At 39.3% G+C, this 15,432-nt stretch overlaps 1 protein-coding gene across 1 annotated transcript; it reads right to left on the bottom strand.

Moving 5' to 3' along the window:
• Positions 1 to 2,206: 2,206 nt before the first annotated feature.
• Positions 2,207 to 10,587, bottom strand: syf2 (SYF2 pre-mRNA-splicing factor). Its single transcript, XM_034575908.1, has 7 exons — positions 10,526 to 10,587; positions 10,088 to 10,186; positions 9,838 to 9,963; positions 9,455 to 9,572; positions 7,191 to 7,281; positions 6,475 to 6,573; positions 2,207 to 2,590 (listed from the first exon to the last, which is right to left on the bottom strand). Exons 1-7 carry the CDS (start codon positions 10,541 to 10,543, stop codon positions 2,425 to 2,427), a joined length of 717 nt encoding a protein of 238 aa, XP_034431799.1. The 5' UTR covers positions 10,544 to 10,587; the 3' UTR covers positions 2,207 to 2,424.
• Positions 10,588 to 15,432: the final 4,845 nt, after the last annotated feature.

Genomic DNA, 15,432 nt, shown 5'->3' with positions numbered 1-15,432 from the left:
TGTGGTACAAGTAATGTCAAGGTTAATCATTCATACAGAATATTGCTTTTATATGTAACTTGTATAAAGTGGTGCATACAGATATTTTAGAAGACTGTTTGATATTTAAAAATGAGTTGTGGTGGGATATGCCTGTATTAAGTTGAAACTATAAACATGACTTGGACATGGGTTAGTAGTTTGAGTACACACAAAGAGTTGGTAAAAGATTTGGCAGTAAGGAACTAGGTGGCACAAATACCTAATTTCAAAAATATTTAGTTAATTATCATTCCTTAGGTTTACCCGGTTTTTAAAGTTTAAGCGCACGTGTATGTTAAAATCGATAATGCAGGATTTGTTGCACTTAAAAGAAAGTATATGGATAAATCGGTGTGGGAAAATAATGCAAGTTAGTTGCATTTCCTATGATGACCACATGGCGTCAGTGTCTGCACCAATGTTGCTCCTAAACAAAGGGATGGTGGTTGTCAGATTATCTGGCTGGTTAATGTTTTGTTATATTTTATATATATATAATTATATTAATGTGTACATACAGTACTTTGTCATAGTACAGTGATGCCTCCATCTATTCCACAGTTAAACAAGCTCCTTCATGATAGGCAGTTCATTTTAATCTGATTTTACAATGGACCTGTTTCACAGACATTAATAGCTGCATCAGTTGCAGGGTCCTGGTTCAGTGTGTGATGGTTTCCTGTCATGTGACAACTTTGTTCTGTTAACAGAACCATTGTTAATGTTACTACCACCTGTGCTTTCCAACTATGACAAGTGAAAAAGACCTTTAACAATTAATCAAACACTTTCAAGGGAAAACATTTTTTCTCCCTATTTTTGTCTGATGGGATGATCTCCAACCATCCATCAGCGTCACTGATGTCTGCTAATGCAGGACTCCAACTTGTTCCATCTTGGGTAACCTGATAATCTTCTGTTGTGGCTGCTGTGCTACTTACCTTAAAGCTTGTGTGTATTAAGCGTGACAAGTTTTTGGCATTTGTTGGAAACGCTGGTTTATTGCAAGAAGGTAACATATCTGTCGGGTTTAGATAACCATCTCCTGAGTAAGTAATACGTTTTCGATGCTTCCAAGATTTTTAAAGCTGATATATGGATGCATGTCAAAATCTGTTGTAATAGAGTAAAATCACATTGTTTTGAATGTCTTTACTGCCAGACTCCGTGTCTCCTGCTGTAAACCGACCTGTTAATTCTGATTCATTACTGAGATAAGGATGCAAATGCATTTATATTCAGTTGTACTTTTTAGTTTCACCAAGCGAATTAGACAAGACACGTCTGTCAAATTATTCTTGTATAACTATCATGAATATGTATGTTATGTTTCTTTTTTGATTTTTTAAAGCGTGATTTGGTGCCACTCACTTTTGTGTCTGTGGGAAAACTTGATTGGGCCTAAATCAAAGCCCTTTCACTTTAGAGGGAACACTTAACTGGCAGTTGGCCTTGAAAGAATCAAAGGTGTCAGACTATCTGAGACACAGTGGTGAATTTATGCTCTGCTGTTACTTACAAAATTCCCAGCCAACATCCTCCGGTGAATCAGATAAAGAGGACAAAAATATCCCAACCATAAACCAGAACACTTAATCCAGCCACCACACCCCCCGAACAGATCTGGAGCAGAGTCACATATCAAAAGACTGAATTTTAAAGACCTCCCCTAGACTTTCATCAGCAAAAACAAATGGTGTGTGCCAGGGAACGTCCCATAAATTCACTCAGAGGTGACTAATCAAGGTAAAATATAACCGATTGAGTGGAGCCCGGAGTGTTTGATTCATTTCCATGTTAGTCTGACTTTCACCGACACAAACCTGTCACCGTTTGTCCGGTAGAGGGTGCAAAGCCACCATGCTCCGACATTGGCAAACTTGCATGGGAACCTGTTTTCATGTCTTATCTCGTCTCCAGTCACAAGGCTTTCCTGCTCATGTCACAGCTTCAGGCAAGTTGGTTAAACTGAGATGTGGGTGATAATGAATAAATTGAATTGCTCAATTGTTGCTCCCTATCTTCTGTGTGTGCACCTACACTAAAAACATTCTTTTGGCTGGCATCTGGCTGCTAAACATGCCCCCAGGCCACGATGGTAGTTCATTCTCACGCTCAAAATGTCACTTGTCATGAGACCACACACGAGAAACCCACAGAAAAACCAAAAAGTGTGCAAGATAACTGGATAATTGCAAGTGGTTTATTAAAAATAAGGATAGGAACATGCGCATGTGTTGTTTAAACATCTAATACTGTACAAAGGAACACCAAACATTACATATCATAGAGATGACTGAATTATCTTCCAGTTAAAAAGATGTTTGAGACAACACACCGTCTCTTTAGCAAGTACAGAGAAGAAAAAGAAAAAAGGGAACCAGCAAACATCCTCTGAGGTGACTAGACAGCCGTGCCTCTCTCCAAGTTTTGTTTGATCTCCGCTGTGTATTTGCCGTAGAAACGCTCCGCCTTCTTGTTGAACTTGGCGTTCCTCTCGTTGATGTAGTCGATGTCTGCATCGTCGTTGTAGGCCCTGCGCCGGCTGTACTTGGCCCGCTTCTCGATCCTGACAATCACAAATAAAAGTGGCTTAGGGAGGATTTCACAAACCAGTATGACCGCTCTCCATGACACATTCATTAACATAATTGTCTACAGGCAATAATTTGGCTGTGTGCGTTGAAATTTGGCTGAGGAGAGTGGCGATGGAAAACGAAACACACACACACACACACACACACGAGGAAAATACAGTCAATTTGTGAGCTCCCAGACTTGATTCACTGTGTCTTCAAAGCATTGTTGTGCGTCATACTCTGGAAACTCAATCCTTGTCTAATGCCCCACAGTCGCATCTCTAACACAAGCCTTAGACTGTCTCAAATATAGAACAGCTCAGGGAAAGAGCAGGGTAATAAAACGTGAAAGGAAAGTCTGTAGCAAAGACAAAAAACTTAACAAAGAACCAGTGGAAGACCTGAATGGTTTGAGGCAACAGTTAAATGTGAGGGACACCAGAGGTATGTATGATCTCTGTGTTGGGACTTATGTGGACAACCATAGACCCATGCCCACATACCAAAATACTTGTGGTAATCACAGCAACATTTGTTTGATGTTATATAGACATAAGTACACTAATACTGTATCTGTGTACAGATGAGAATTTCAGCTGCATATCATGATCTCAGTCTATAATAACACCTGGAAACACACCACATGACCACTCGCATACCGCCTGTGCAGGTGTAAAAAGGAGGCAGATGGCTGTTGGTTGCAGAAAATACTACAAATGAGGAACAGCAAGGGCAACAAACTAAGACCATGCATGTCTTTGCTTGGACTGATGACGAGGTGGAAGTTGTTACTGGGAGTGATAGCAACTGTTTGCAAACACAATGAGGAAGAAAATGTGGGCGTCTGCGTCATCGGTTCCATATGTCTCCCTTTCTGCTTTCAGAAGGTTTCATTTCTTTTCAAAAATGTAAAAAAATTAATTATGATCTTTGAAACTGAGGCATACTATTGTGGACGTAGTTGTCTGTAGTCCGACCTGGGGCCACATTCAAACATTCTGAGAATATCCTAAGAAAGCCCCTAACATTAATAACCGTAAAATGAACAGTGAAATGAATGGGTATAATAATAGAAACTTAGTCTCTATTAAGACATGGTGTAATTATAAATTGTCTATTTTATGTAATGGACATCTCTGGTGAATACACTGGAAGGCATACATTACATGTCGCCTTCAAAATGTCGTCAAACACAGGCCTGCTTGTACACCAATTCACATGCTGATAGTTCTTAAATTTGCTTATGTTTATTTATGCTGATTTCAGTACTTAATCTATTTTATATTAACGGAGAAAAATGGCTCAGCTTCCACCAATCTCTGTGATTTCTGGCCAGTCTATACAAGTAGCAGCCATGAAATCTAACATTGAAAGGAGCTAATATTTAAAAGGAGCGAAAAGAATATACAGAAAACCTTAGACAGAAGACCAATTTTTACCATTCGCTCGATTAGTCCACGGACAGTAAACCATTTCATGAGGGAAATCCGGCTGTGGTGTTATAGTGCAAAGGCAGGAGAGCTTGTGCTACACCAGTGAGGAGTGGGAAAGGTAGTGGTGTGTTGAAGTCTAAGGCTACGTAATCAGTAATAGTCACCGTCCAAACCGACACACCCGAAAACGTATACCAAATGATCATTCACGTACACTGGGCATGTGTGTGCTGGTATAAACAGGAAGCAGATTCTCTATTCGGCAGTTGGTTGCTTATTTACAACAAATACTACGGATGAGAAACAACAATGTTAAAAAGTAAGGGATTTCTTTTCTTGGAGGTGGAACTGTTACCAACAGGAAGTGTTCGAAAAACTCCACAGTAGTGTGGACGACCGGCATAAACATAGCAACGATGCAGTGATGCATTTTAAAACTAAAAAGGAAGTAGTATGAATGTAGCCTAAGTGAGGAGGAGACTGCAGCACACATGTGATTCTTCTCATACAAACTGATTGCAGAGTTATCTTAGACATGTGAATTTCTTAGTTTTCTGATTCAACATACAATATGTAACTCTTGCTACTAGGACTCTCTCAAACAAGACCTTGTCTGATGATGTCATGAAGCAGCGTGGGATCATGGGTGATATTATATTTTTAAGAAATCCTCCTCCCTTCTCTGAACACTACTCACCTTAGGAGCTATTGAGGGCAGCGATGTTTTGTGAATATCTCGTCATTACAAGGATCTAGTCTTAACAGTGACGAGAAACTCTTAGAAGACAACATAATTCTAAGAATTTTCTTATCATTTCGTCACTAAGACTGACTCTTTGTAGTGGGGAGCTTAATGAATATGGCACCAGGAGAGATAGACGTCTGAGATGGTCCACCACACTGTTCCGATGACGATAAACTGCCTCCAATCAGCTGCCTGCATCAGGGATTTCTGCAGCTTAATTTGTCTCTGGTTCACACATCACATCCCTATTCTTCCAAATTGGCAAAGACGTCATAAACTCACGCTTTTCACACATAATTTATTACAACTGAGATAGTCTCATATTCCAGCTTCACACTACATTTGTGGTATGACAGTTTCAGAAGAAGGTCTGGCTGATCCAATCCAATCATAATGAGCAAAGTTGTCCCAAACCGTGCTCACACACACTTTTCTTTTATTAAGTAAAGGAAGGAGGGTTTTACATGACTGTTGACCTACCCTTGTGTTCATTACTTTGGCAAAGGCTCCCATTATTAGTCCATCAGTGACTAACGACTATATTAAGTATGAAATGGAAAAGTCCCAGTTGTTTTCTGTGGAACACCACATGACAAAAAACTAAATTTGTGATTAAAAAAAACGTTAGCGTGACTTAATTGGTAAAAAAAATTGTTTCCTTTTAAAAACATAACAAAATCACAAAAGTTACTAAATATCAGCAGTGCACTGGATCAAATCACATTAATAAAAACTAAGGTTGTTTAGATATAATTCCCAATAATTTTAAAGATACAGCTATTTCTCTATTGTACTCTATTCCGTCATTAGTCACAAGCCGTTATCATGATAATTTTTCACAAAAATACTTGTGGAAATAAGTTAAAAATGTAGCATTAAATAAGATAGACTTAAGTATGGATTCATTAAAACAATATTTTCCAATGCACTTTTATGGAGAGACAGTGATCTCCATGAGCTTCAGTTTGAGTGTGAAAAATAGAAAATGAAGCTGAGGTCATTAGAATACAGCCCCATACACATTATAGAAATACATGGAAACTCATTGTTATGGATATAGATTTCTCATCATTAATTTCCTGATAACTAATTTGTACTTGTCTATCTGGTCATTTAGAGCATACATCTTTTCAAACATTAAAGATTTATAGGATTATTAAAACCTGTATTTTCAATTGCATTAGTTTTTGGATGATGATGAGATTTATGATGATGTAAAGTTTTTGTGAATTCCCTCAGTTCCTGTTTTTGCTCAGTGGTTTTTCTTCCCTTAGTGCTCTATTGAGCTCTTGGTTTGTGTGTGTGCTTGCTTGGTGTGAGGGAGTTGATTTTATGTGAAGCTCTTTGTGTTACTTTTTTTGTATGAAAATTGCTATATAAATAAAGTCTGACTGATGATAAAATGAGTAATCCCTCACGACCAATGATGAAAAAACGGGGGTTGTGCTGTACGTCACACTTCGATGGATTTTCAATTTTCCAATGGATTTGGGCCTGTGCTTTAAGTGCTGTGTTTATTTTATTTGTCTGTTTTAGTTACTCTCTTTCTCATTTCTCACTGGTAAAATCCACATAGGGCAGAAATGAAAGAAGTTACATGGTACTGACAGATGTTTTTGGTGGACACAGACTAAATGAAAATGGTCAGGAGATGATATGGCATAATCATTCTACTATCCGTCTGAGTGAGACTTACTGTTTTTCTACATCTTCCACCATGCGCTCAATTCCGTCCTTTGAGGGGACGTGTGTGCCGTGGATCAGGGTGTTGGACGTTGGGTAAAAGTCTGCACCACTGTGAAGCACCAGCAAATAAATTAGAAATCCATTACCACAGATAATCACCATTTTAACATACTTAAACTGACTTCTCTATTCCATCATTGTGATTACGGCCATTCTGATGAGGGAAAATGCTGTGGCTGTAGGGCAAAATGTGTTGGTGCATCATTCACGGTTCTGCATGTGGCAGCCTTTAAGGGTGGAGAACCTGCAGGCACTGATCTTATCTCTGACCTTAGCATGTGTGCCCTTCCTGAACACTTCTACATCTTAGATTACTTTGGGTGCGTGCAGATATATCAACAATAACCCCAGGGCAGATGAGGGGGTACGTTATTTAACATATACAAAATGCTTTGTGCACATGTGATGGCTGAATGCTTAGATGATTACGCAAAGCAAATTGTTTCAATTCATTTTACTTGACTAGAAATTTCACAGTTATGGTCTTAATAGCAGAGATGTCTTCATGCATAATTTTTATGGCCCTGTTAGGACGGCACAAGAATCTTTTCAGGCCAGAGGGCGTCTCATCCCATGTTGAGGTATGTGTGTATCTGGATAAACTAATAAAAGACACAGATGGAGTACTGTCAAAGTGCAGGAAGAGGGGACAGAGGCTTCACTCACCTCTCATCTCGCTGTTTCTCGTAGCTTTTCATGTCTGGTCTGATCTGCTTGGTGAGCCTCTGGTACTGACGGAACTGGGCCTCAGCATAACCTGCAGTCCATTGTGTGAGAGGGAGAGAGAACAATTTGACTGAGTTATAATTACCGGAACTAACAGGAAGCAGGCGCAAAGCTCAGCGACAACCTGTGGCTGGTTGAGGAGAGACAAAGAGGCGGTTCTCCTTCCTTCCTCTCTAGAAGACCCTCTGGTGGTAACTTTCCCCCCAGAGGTTTTGATGCAATGCTACATATGGCAGCCATATTCAGGAGACACGTGGGCATTCTTTCTTTTTTTTCCCTTTTACAGTAGATTAAATTGGAAGCAATTTCAGAAGACTAATATTCCATGGAATCCTTACTACCTCAGCCAAGGAGGTTATGTCTTCACCCCATCTCTTTGTTTGTCTCTAAGGGGGATTACGCAAACGCTACTGAGTGGAATTCCATGAAACTTGGTGGAAGGATAAGACATGGGCCAAGAAGAAACCTATAAGTTGGATAAAGGGGCAGAGCCAGGATTTCCCCCCCATTTCCTTCAACATTGCGAGAGAGAATGTTCAACATTTAACATAATAATAAATAAATCTTATGAAAAAAATTATTTAGAGGACGGATATCTATAACTTTGCACTAACACATATACATTGCACACGCCAACCAAAACACTGCTCTTTCACCTTCAACAGGGTGACGTCATGTGTTTGCCGAACTGCAATGTGGTTCTGTTACATCGCGTTGCTCGCACACAGCGTACGGCAGAAGTTCACCAGATCTAAACCTTTCATGTAGCAGTGGAAGCAGCAGCCAATCAAATTATGTTCAAACAAACACGAAAGTACAGGTGCTCGTCAATCAAATCACAAAAATGTGAAGGCAAAGGCAGCTGGCCAACCTGGTGTGTTTTCATCTGGTTGTTGATTTTATTTACTGTGCACTGTTCTTAGCATTGTATTGCAAGCTAGCATGGCTGAGTAACTTGAAAGCCGGCTGTGTGTGTCCAAGGCATGAAATGCCGGCGCCAAGCTTCGGCAACACCCACATCAAGCGTTAACGCAATGCATACATGCAAGTCCAGTTTTAACCTTGGCGGAGTTATGTACTTTACGGAGTGCCATTATAGTTTGCAACTGATACTACAGATGTGTAGGACTTAATCAGAACCATCTTCAGTAGCAACCCTTCTCTGTTTGACAAAACGGTGGAAAACTACCAGACTACTAATCACATGCAACAGAACATAAAAAAAAATAGAGAAGTAGAATCACGGTTCACCACTTTCCTCAAAAGTAAATTGTATTGAATTACTATTTACTAAATAAATAGACTGAGGTTCTGTGGCGTGACATGGGGCTTACTCATGGAATTCCAAAGTCATTAAGTTACAACTACCGCAGTGTGTTGAACAATGAATGCCAATCATATTAGCTGTGAAAGGGACAGAAATGCGTAATTAGCTTAGATTTCTTTAAAAAAAGTTAAATTAGTTTTTAGTCTCTACTTTGGAGCTTTAACTGAGTCACAAAGCTATTTATTTGTTGAAGTGAACAAGAAACCACTGACAGCATGTTAGGTGACCTAAAGATGGCAGCTTTGTGGTTCCCTCTATTGACCAAGTTGGTTGATAAGTGTACTTACTGATCAGTGAGAATTAAGAGCAGGAAGCTGTTTCAACGTTAAAGAAAAGTGAAAACTTTTATAATGTCTTAAGAAAAAAAAGAATGTTAATAAAGAACTTTCTGTTTGAGGACCCTTTACAATTCAACACCAAATTTCTAGGTATTCTTCAGCTTAAAAGGAATATAGTATATAAGAAATATGAAACCAAAAACTGGACAGTAAACCAGGATGAGTGAGGCTTTTAATTTCTCCCACATGCTGCTACATAGGTATATTATTGGTATTGGTATTATTGGTTTTGGTAGTGACCACTACCAAAACTGTTGAGGTCAAGAGGGAAGTGGACAGGCTCTGACAAACTCACCTGAGAACAACACACCTGTGATTTCCTTTTAACACACAGACTAACTGAACATTGTTCAGTACATTACATTTCATTTAGCTGGCGCTTTTATCCAAAGCGACTTACAATAAGATCATAATTACCCTACTTGCTAATAATTGTATTTATTTCACTATATGAAGTAGTTCATTCGTTATGAAACAAAGTGTAAGCAACAGGTGCACGTTAAACAAAGTCCAAGTCTGTGTTCTCCATAACCACCAACCTGCAAATCCTGTGTCGGGGTTCTTCTTCTTCTTCTTCCGCTCCCAGCGCTCTGCATCATCAGCAGTGATCTCCAGCAGTTTCACTCTGTGATAGTCCTCCCCATTCTCAGCACATTCCTGAGAGCCATAAAGAATATCTTCATGAAAAACTCAAAGTAGGACTAAATGTATATGAACTGAAAAGGAGGATTGAAAATTATTCTAAAAACTTCTGACTAAACTAAATATATGATATGACAACTGAGTCAACAACCTGGCCTGTGGTTTCTATTGTTTTTCCAGATGATCAACATGAAAAAATCCTGACACCTTTTTAAACAACGAGTGTCATCTTGCTGCATATCCAGAGCACCATCAACTGCTACATTATACACGTAAATACCTTTTTCTTCTGATCTACAGCGAGCTCCCACTCGTGTCGAGCTTTCTTAGCTTCCCAGTTTGAAGGGAGTTTCTGTCTCTTGTCCTCCTCCACCACCTCCTGATGGTTCAGTTTCCGTGCTTCGTTCTACAGAGGAAAACAACACTTAGAGCACCCGGACATGGTTTGTTTATGTCGTCAAAGCTGTTATTTCTGGAGGTGACACTAAATTACCATCAGCGCTTTAACTATACACATGTTAACAACTCACCCGTTTGAAATGCAACTCCCGAAATTTCCGCAGCCTGTCTTCTCTCTTCTGTGTCGCAGGAGTTTCGGCCTGTTCCTCTTCGGTGGCTGTAGCAGATTCCTTAACAGAAACAAAGCTACTATTATGTTTGGAAAATATATTTAATTAGACGTAAATTAATTATTACCTATTGCAACCAAGGTAGTCGACAATATCAGGCCGAAGTAGCGTATAACAGCGACAGTGAGGAAAGAGCTGCGACGAGCTAACGAAGCTAACTAGCACTGGCTAAGCTCGGTTAGCTTCGGACAACAAGTAATCAACAAGTGTGGCACAGAAACCCAACCTCGGCTGGTGGGATTAATTTATCCCGCGCTAGAGTGAATTATATTAGTCGGTTAAACTCTGTGACAACATTAAAACAAGGGAGTAATTTGAAATGACAAGGAAACTACGAACCCCACTGCAGGACGCCATTGTTGTGCTACAGACGCTAAACGATAGGAACTGAGACAGGAAGTGTGACGACTTCACCGGATATTGTGTAGACAGTAAACGTTAACGGTTATATTTTATTGTTCGGTCAGAAAATATTTAAATAAACCTTAATCACTGTACAGCCTAATCGTGAATTTGTTTTAATTAATGTTGAGAAAAAATGTATCTTTATTATTTTTATTATCATCATGATGTGACTGTGTTTCTTTCACATTAAATACATATTTTATTTTCACATGATATAGCGTGATAAAACTGCTTTTTGCTGTAGTCGTGCTTGCTTTGTTTACCTAAAATTACAACATATCTATATTTAATCTTCGTATAATGATTATAATTATATGTTATTCCTCATATATTAATGAAGTCATCTTATATATAAGGTCTAAAGTCTGATAAATAATTTATTTTCATGAACAGTGTATAGTTCAGAAAGAAAGAAAAAAATACATTGAAAATAACAGTAGTTATATGTCTGATAGATGCAGATGTTATTGACTTATTTTGCATCTTGAAGCTCCAGCTCTTTACCTTTGACATGAACTGGTGAAGATGATATAAGTGACAGAGGGAATCACACATGAATAAAGGAAAGAAAAACGAAATTTTTGTAAATGACAAATTAAATAGGAATATTAATCAGCAATGGATGCAGAGGAATGTGGAGTTTAGTGTGTGTCTGTGTGTGTGTGTATGAGAGAGATGAAGCCACTTAAATGTGCTAAGGTTCAGTTCACTCAGGTGTTTCCTGAGACAGGAAACTAAACCAAGCTGCAGGCGGAGGAGAAGAGACTTACAGTTAGAGCACAGGAGTGAGCTCCAAGGCAACAAACCCGTATGTACAAATGAAAATGAACAACCTCCATCCTACACCTAGGAGCAGATTTAAAAGAAGAATAAGAAAAAGAAATGCATGTGAGGGAGCATAAGTACATAACCTACATTTCTCCACCATTAAGAATTTGTTTCAGTTAATTGGTGAGAATAACACATTTCTTTTATAGTAGGGGTTGTGCAGGGAACAGTGGCACTTTTTGTTCAGTATTAACACTAGACAATCATTTCCTGACCTACAATTTATCTGCACAAATTTAGTACCAATATACCAAGTGTCGAACCAAGAGGTTTGCAGCAAGACAAAGCCTCAATCTTCAAAATGCTTTCTCTTTAAAATAATAAAATTACATTCAAGATTAAGATACTGAAACAAAGAAAGCAAAACAAGTCATCTTAATAAAAGCCCAAACACTTATTAGCCACAAAAAAGGACTTTAAAATAACATAATTCAAACACAAAAACATGACCAAAGCTGCTATAAACTTGCAGCACTCAACGCTGAAAGATAACTGACTCAGTGTTAAATAGATTCCAGTTCCACACTTCTAATCAGAGTTTAACCCCAGACTATGTACCAGAATAGCCCTGTTCGGCTTCCCAAGAGCAAGCAATATGAATGAATTGAATGAAAAATCATGAATCTGGATAAGCAGTAGGCAAAGAGGACGTCATAAAACTGTATGTGTATAATACTCCATTCTTAACAACATAATGACCTACAAATACACATTCTGCATGAGGCAGGCAGACTGTGGTACATTACAATCCTAATTCAAAGGCAACTTTTGAGCATCTGAGAGTGCACAGGAAGTGGTGTTTAAACAATCTAGTCTGGGGTTATTTTTTCTGTCACCCGTCTTATATTCAATATAATAACAAACATGACAAACATGATATAGTACCACAAAGAATATGAAATTATTTGCTGTAATCTTGCATCAGTTGTGTGCCTGTTTTTATCATAGCACCGCGGCTAAAGTGTTTGCCCGGCCTCTTGTATTTTACAGTCGAGTCTTTGTGTTTGATTTTCTACCAAGCAATCTCGCCTTTTGAAGTCTAAATTCATTGAAAAATACTTCTGGACTAATGGAAACTGGCATGACGCACAGAGACAGCAATCATGAATATGACTGCAGGTCATACGGTGAGAGGCATGAAAGGTCAAGCATAAAGTCATCAGTGAGCCACACAGAGAGTCTGTTTAGACTCCCCTAAACTCAATTGTTATGGTCATTTCTGCCGTAGAGAAATGGACTCTCATATCTTTTACCAATGCATCATTTACCCACAAAAACACAAGCATCAATCAGGGAAAGATATCCTCGCACCTCCAACTATGATTCTATGATCCGATCAGGAGTAAACACTGTATGGAGCTGTTTGAGCATGTTTGAGCATGTTTGATTTGTCCTCGCTTTTTGATTGCATTATGCCAATAGAGCTCTTTTGTAGGATGTAATTAAGTGGAGTTTATAGTCGTAGATTAAAGCCTCCTCTAGATCACAGGCGGTGGTAATGGAGTGATACATTTTCACTTGAAACCAGATGGGAACACATCACAACAGAACAAAACATCCCATGAAACAGTAATGGGCATGGTTTTACTCTTACCATGCAAAAGAGAAAACATCTTCATGATATATGACTCTCAAATAAGAAAGAGAGACAAACAGCAAAGCAGCCCAACAAAAGAAATGAAGCAAAATAGCAATGTCTCTGCATTTAATTTAAGAATTCAGAACTGCAAAACAACAGGAATAGAGCGTTGTGTATAAGCAGTATACTGTATATCAGAATCAAAACGTTATTGGCCCTGTATGTGTACACATACAAGGAACTAACTCCAGTTTTACATTACTCTCAGTGTAATTACATGTGCTATACATCTCTCTCTCTCTCTCTCCATCTATCTCTCAATCCAACCATCCCTTCATCCATCTTTCTCTATAGATTATTAACAGCGTGCAGGATTTACATGAACAGTTATGTACAACAAGATGTATATACGAAAATGACATCATACATGTTAGAAACTGTGCATATGCTATAGTCCATAGTGGAAGTAAGTAGATGTTTGGTGTCAGAGGGGTATCGGCACTGTATGACACTAGTCTTTTTTAATGTTGTTCACATGTTCACACACTTTTCAACACTACTCATGTTTACCTCCCATCTGGATACATTCAGTTACTGGTTTGGAGGCTCTAACATGTTTGTTTTGTAGAAATATACAACAAATGTTGGTTGGTAAGAACTTCTAGTCATAATTGTAACCTCATAGTTAGTGCTCATGCCATTTATAAAGCCAAGGTCCATGGCATTACGTTCCATTCTAAGCAACGGTTGACAGAAATTCAGGCGCTTAAATGTTTGGGGACCTTTCACACAGAACCTACATTATGAAAAAAATCAGTCAAGAGAATGTTAAATTTGCACGATAGGAACATTAGTAAGTGCGAGTATTACTGCAGGTTCACTGTGGGTACAGACTGTAACAATACTCTAGCTGCAGTGGGGTTAAGGCAAAGGAAAATAAGTCTTTCTACTCATTCCTTTGCCAGTTCTCGTCAAGGGCCCTGACAACAGCTTCATAAGTTTCAGAAGAGATCGGTCTGATCTAAATGTGAAATACAAATTGGCTTTGTGACAGGTAACGTGATCTCCACAACGCTGTCACTGCCATTTAAAGGATACTGTACGTTAGCGCAGTACGACGTGTATCTCACACGCGTCGGGGCCACCCAAAAATGCTGAACAGCCACTCCTCAATATTAACTTTTCCAGTCAGGCAAATCGGGCCTGAAATAGAGTAACATTATATCTGCAAATAAATTGCACTTTAGGGGCACCTTTATAAAAACAGGCCGGACCTCATGCTACTTCATAACTGTCTTCCATTAATCAATCTGTACATGGTATAAGTCCAGTTTTTTACATGCTGTGAATGAGATACTATATGTTTTTGTACATACAGAAATACATTTGAACAGGACTGTTATCTTGCTCTTAATAAGAGTTCCACCAGATAGCATATGTGGGGGGGCAGGGCCTCTCGCTGTGCAGGCAGCTGCTTCACATCTGGAACTTAATATAAACATCATGGCCAATAAAATCATTCCATTTCCTTAATTACTATTCCTGTCATTTCCGCACTAAATGAAAAGTTATTAATTCAGGGCCAACACAAACATGCTTCTCCAATACAAGGAGCTACTCCTGAAGAGTCGCCACCCTGACTACAGGCCGCTGTCACTGGACTGGAACCACAAGCTCCTGCCTTGCTCTGCCAGTGTGTGTTTGGATGTGTGAGTGTGTCTGTATGCATGTATGTACGGGGGAGCAGAGAGGCCAAGGCGCTGCAGACATGAATGGAACACAAGATGGCGTCTTGTTTTCCATCTCAATCCAAATGTTACCGCTGGTGCCAGTATAATCATGACAGGCACCGTTTCATCTTCGTCCTGCTCATTTCCTTCCTCCTCCCCTCCACACTCCTCCTCTTGTTCCTCTGCTTTTCTCAGCGTGTTCGACACATGCCCAGCAGCCAGTTTCTCCACCTCATTTACACCACTCTTCCCTTCCATGTTGGCGTTTTAAGTTCATAATAGGCTGATAATAAGAGTTTGGAGATGGTCATAGAGGATCCGTCTTTAATGCCGCCACAAATAACTACAAGCACTGCAGATATAAACGCAATCTCTCACAGGGTCATATGTCATCGAGCTAATTTTCAGCTGAAACATTCCTCACAGCACATCATTATCAGCCGTTCCTAACAGTCAAAATGCTCCCCATTGATTTCCAAGCTGCTGCTGCTGTTAGACATGTCCAAAGGGCATGCATGAATGGAATGAATATAGAGCTATTTGGAGTAGGGGGCTATGGAAAACGCCCCCACACCCAATGCATCTTTGTGTCAACACAAACGGCAGTGTATGCGTGTCCATATGGAGCTCGACTCACCAATTACCATGCCCCCCCCCCCCCCCCCCCGTAGGCAAAATAATGCTAATATAATGTAGATTGAGAT

This window comes from Hippoglossus hippoglossus, chromosome 22, assembly GCF_009819705.1.
Source record: "Hippoglossus hippoglossus isolate fHipHip1 chromosome 22, fHipHip1.pri, whole genome shotgun sequence".
Lineage (NCBI taxonomy): Eukaryota > Metazoa > Chordata > Actinopteri > Pleuronectiformes > Pleuronectidae > Hippoglossus > Hippoglossus hippoglossus.
The sequence above is the reverse complement of the archived record's forward strand: the minus strand, read 5'-3'. Positions and strand labels throughout refer to the sequence as shown.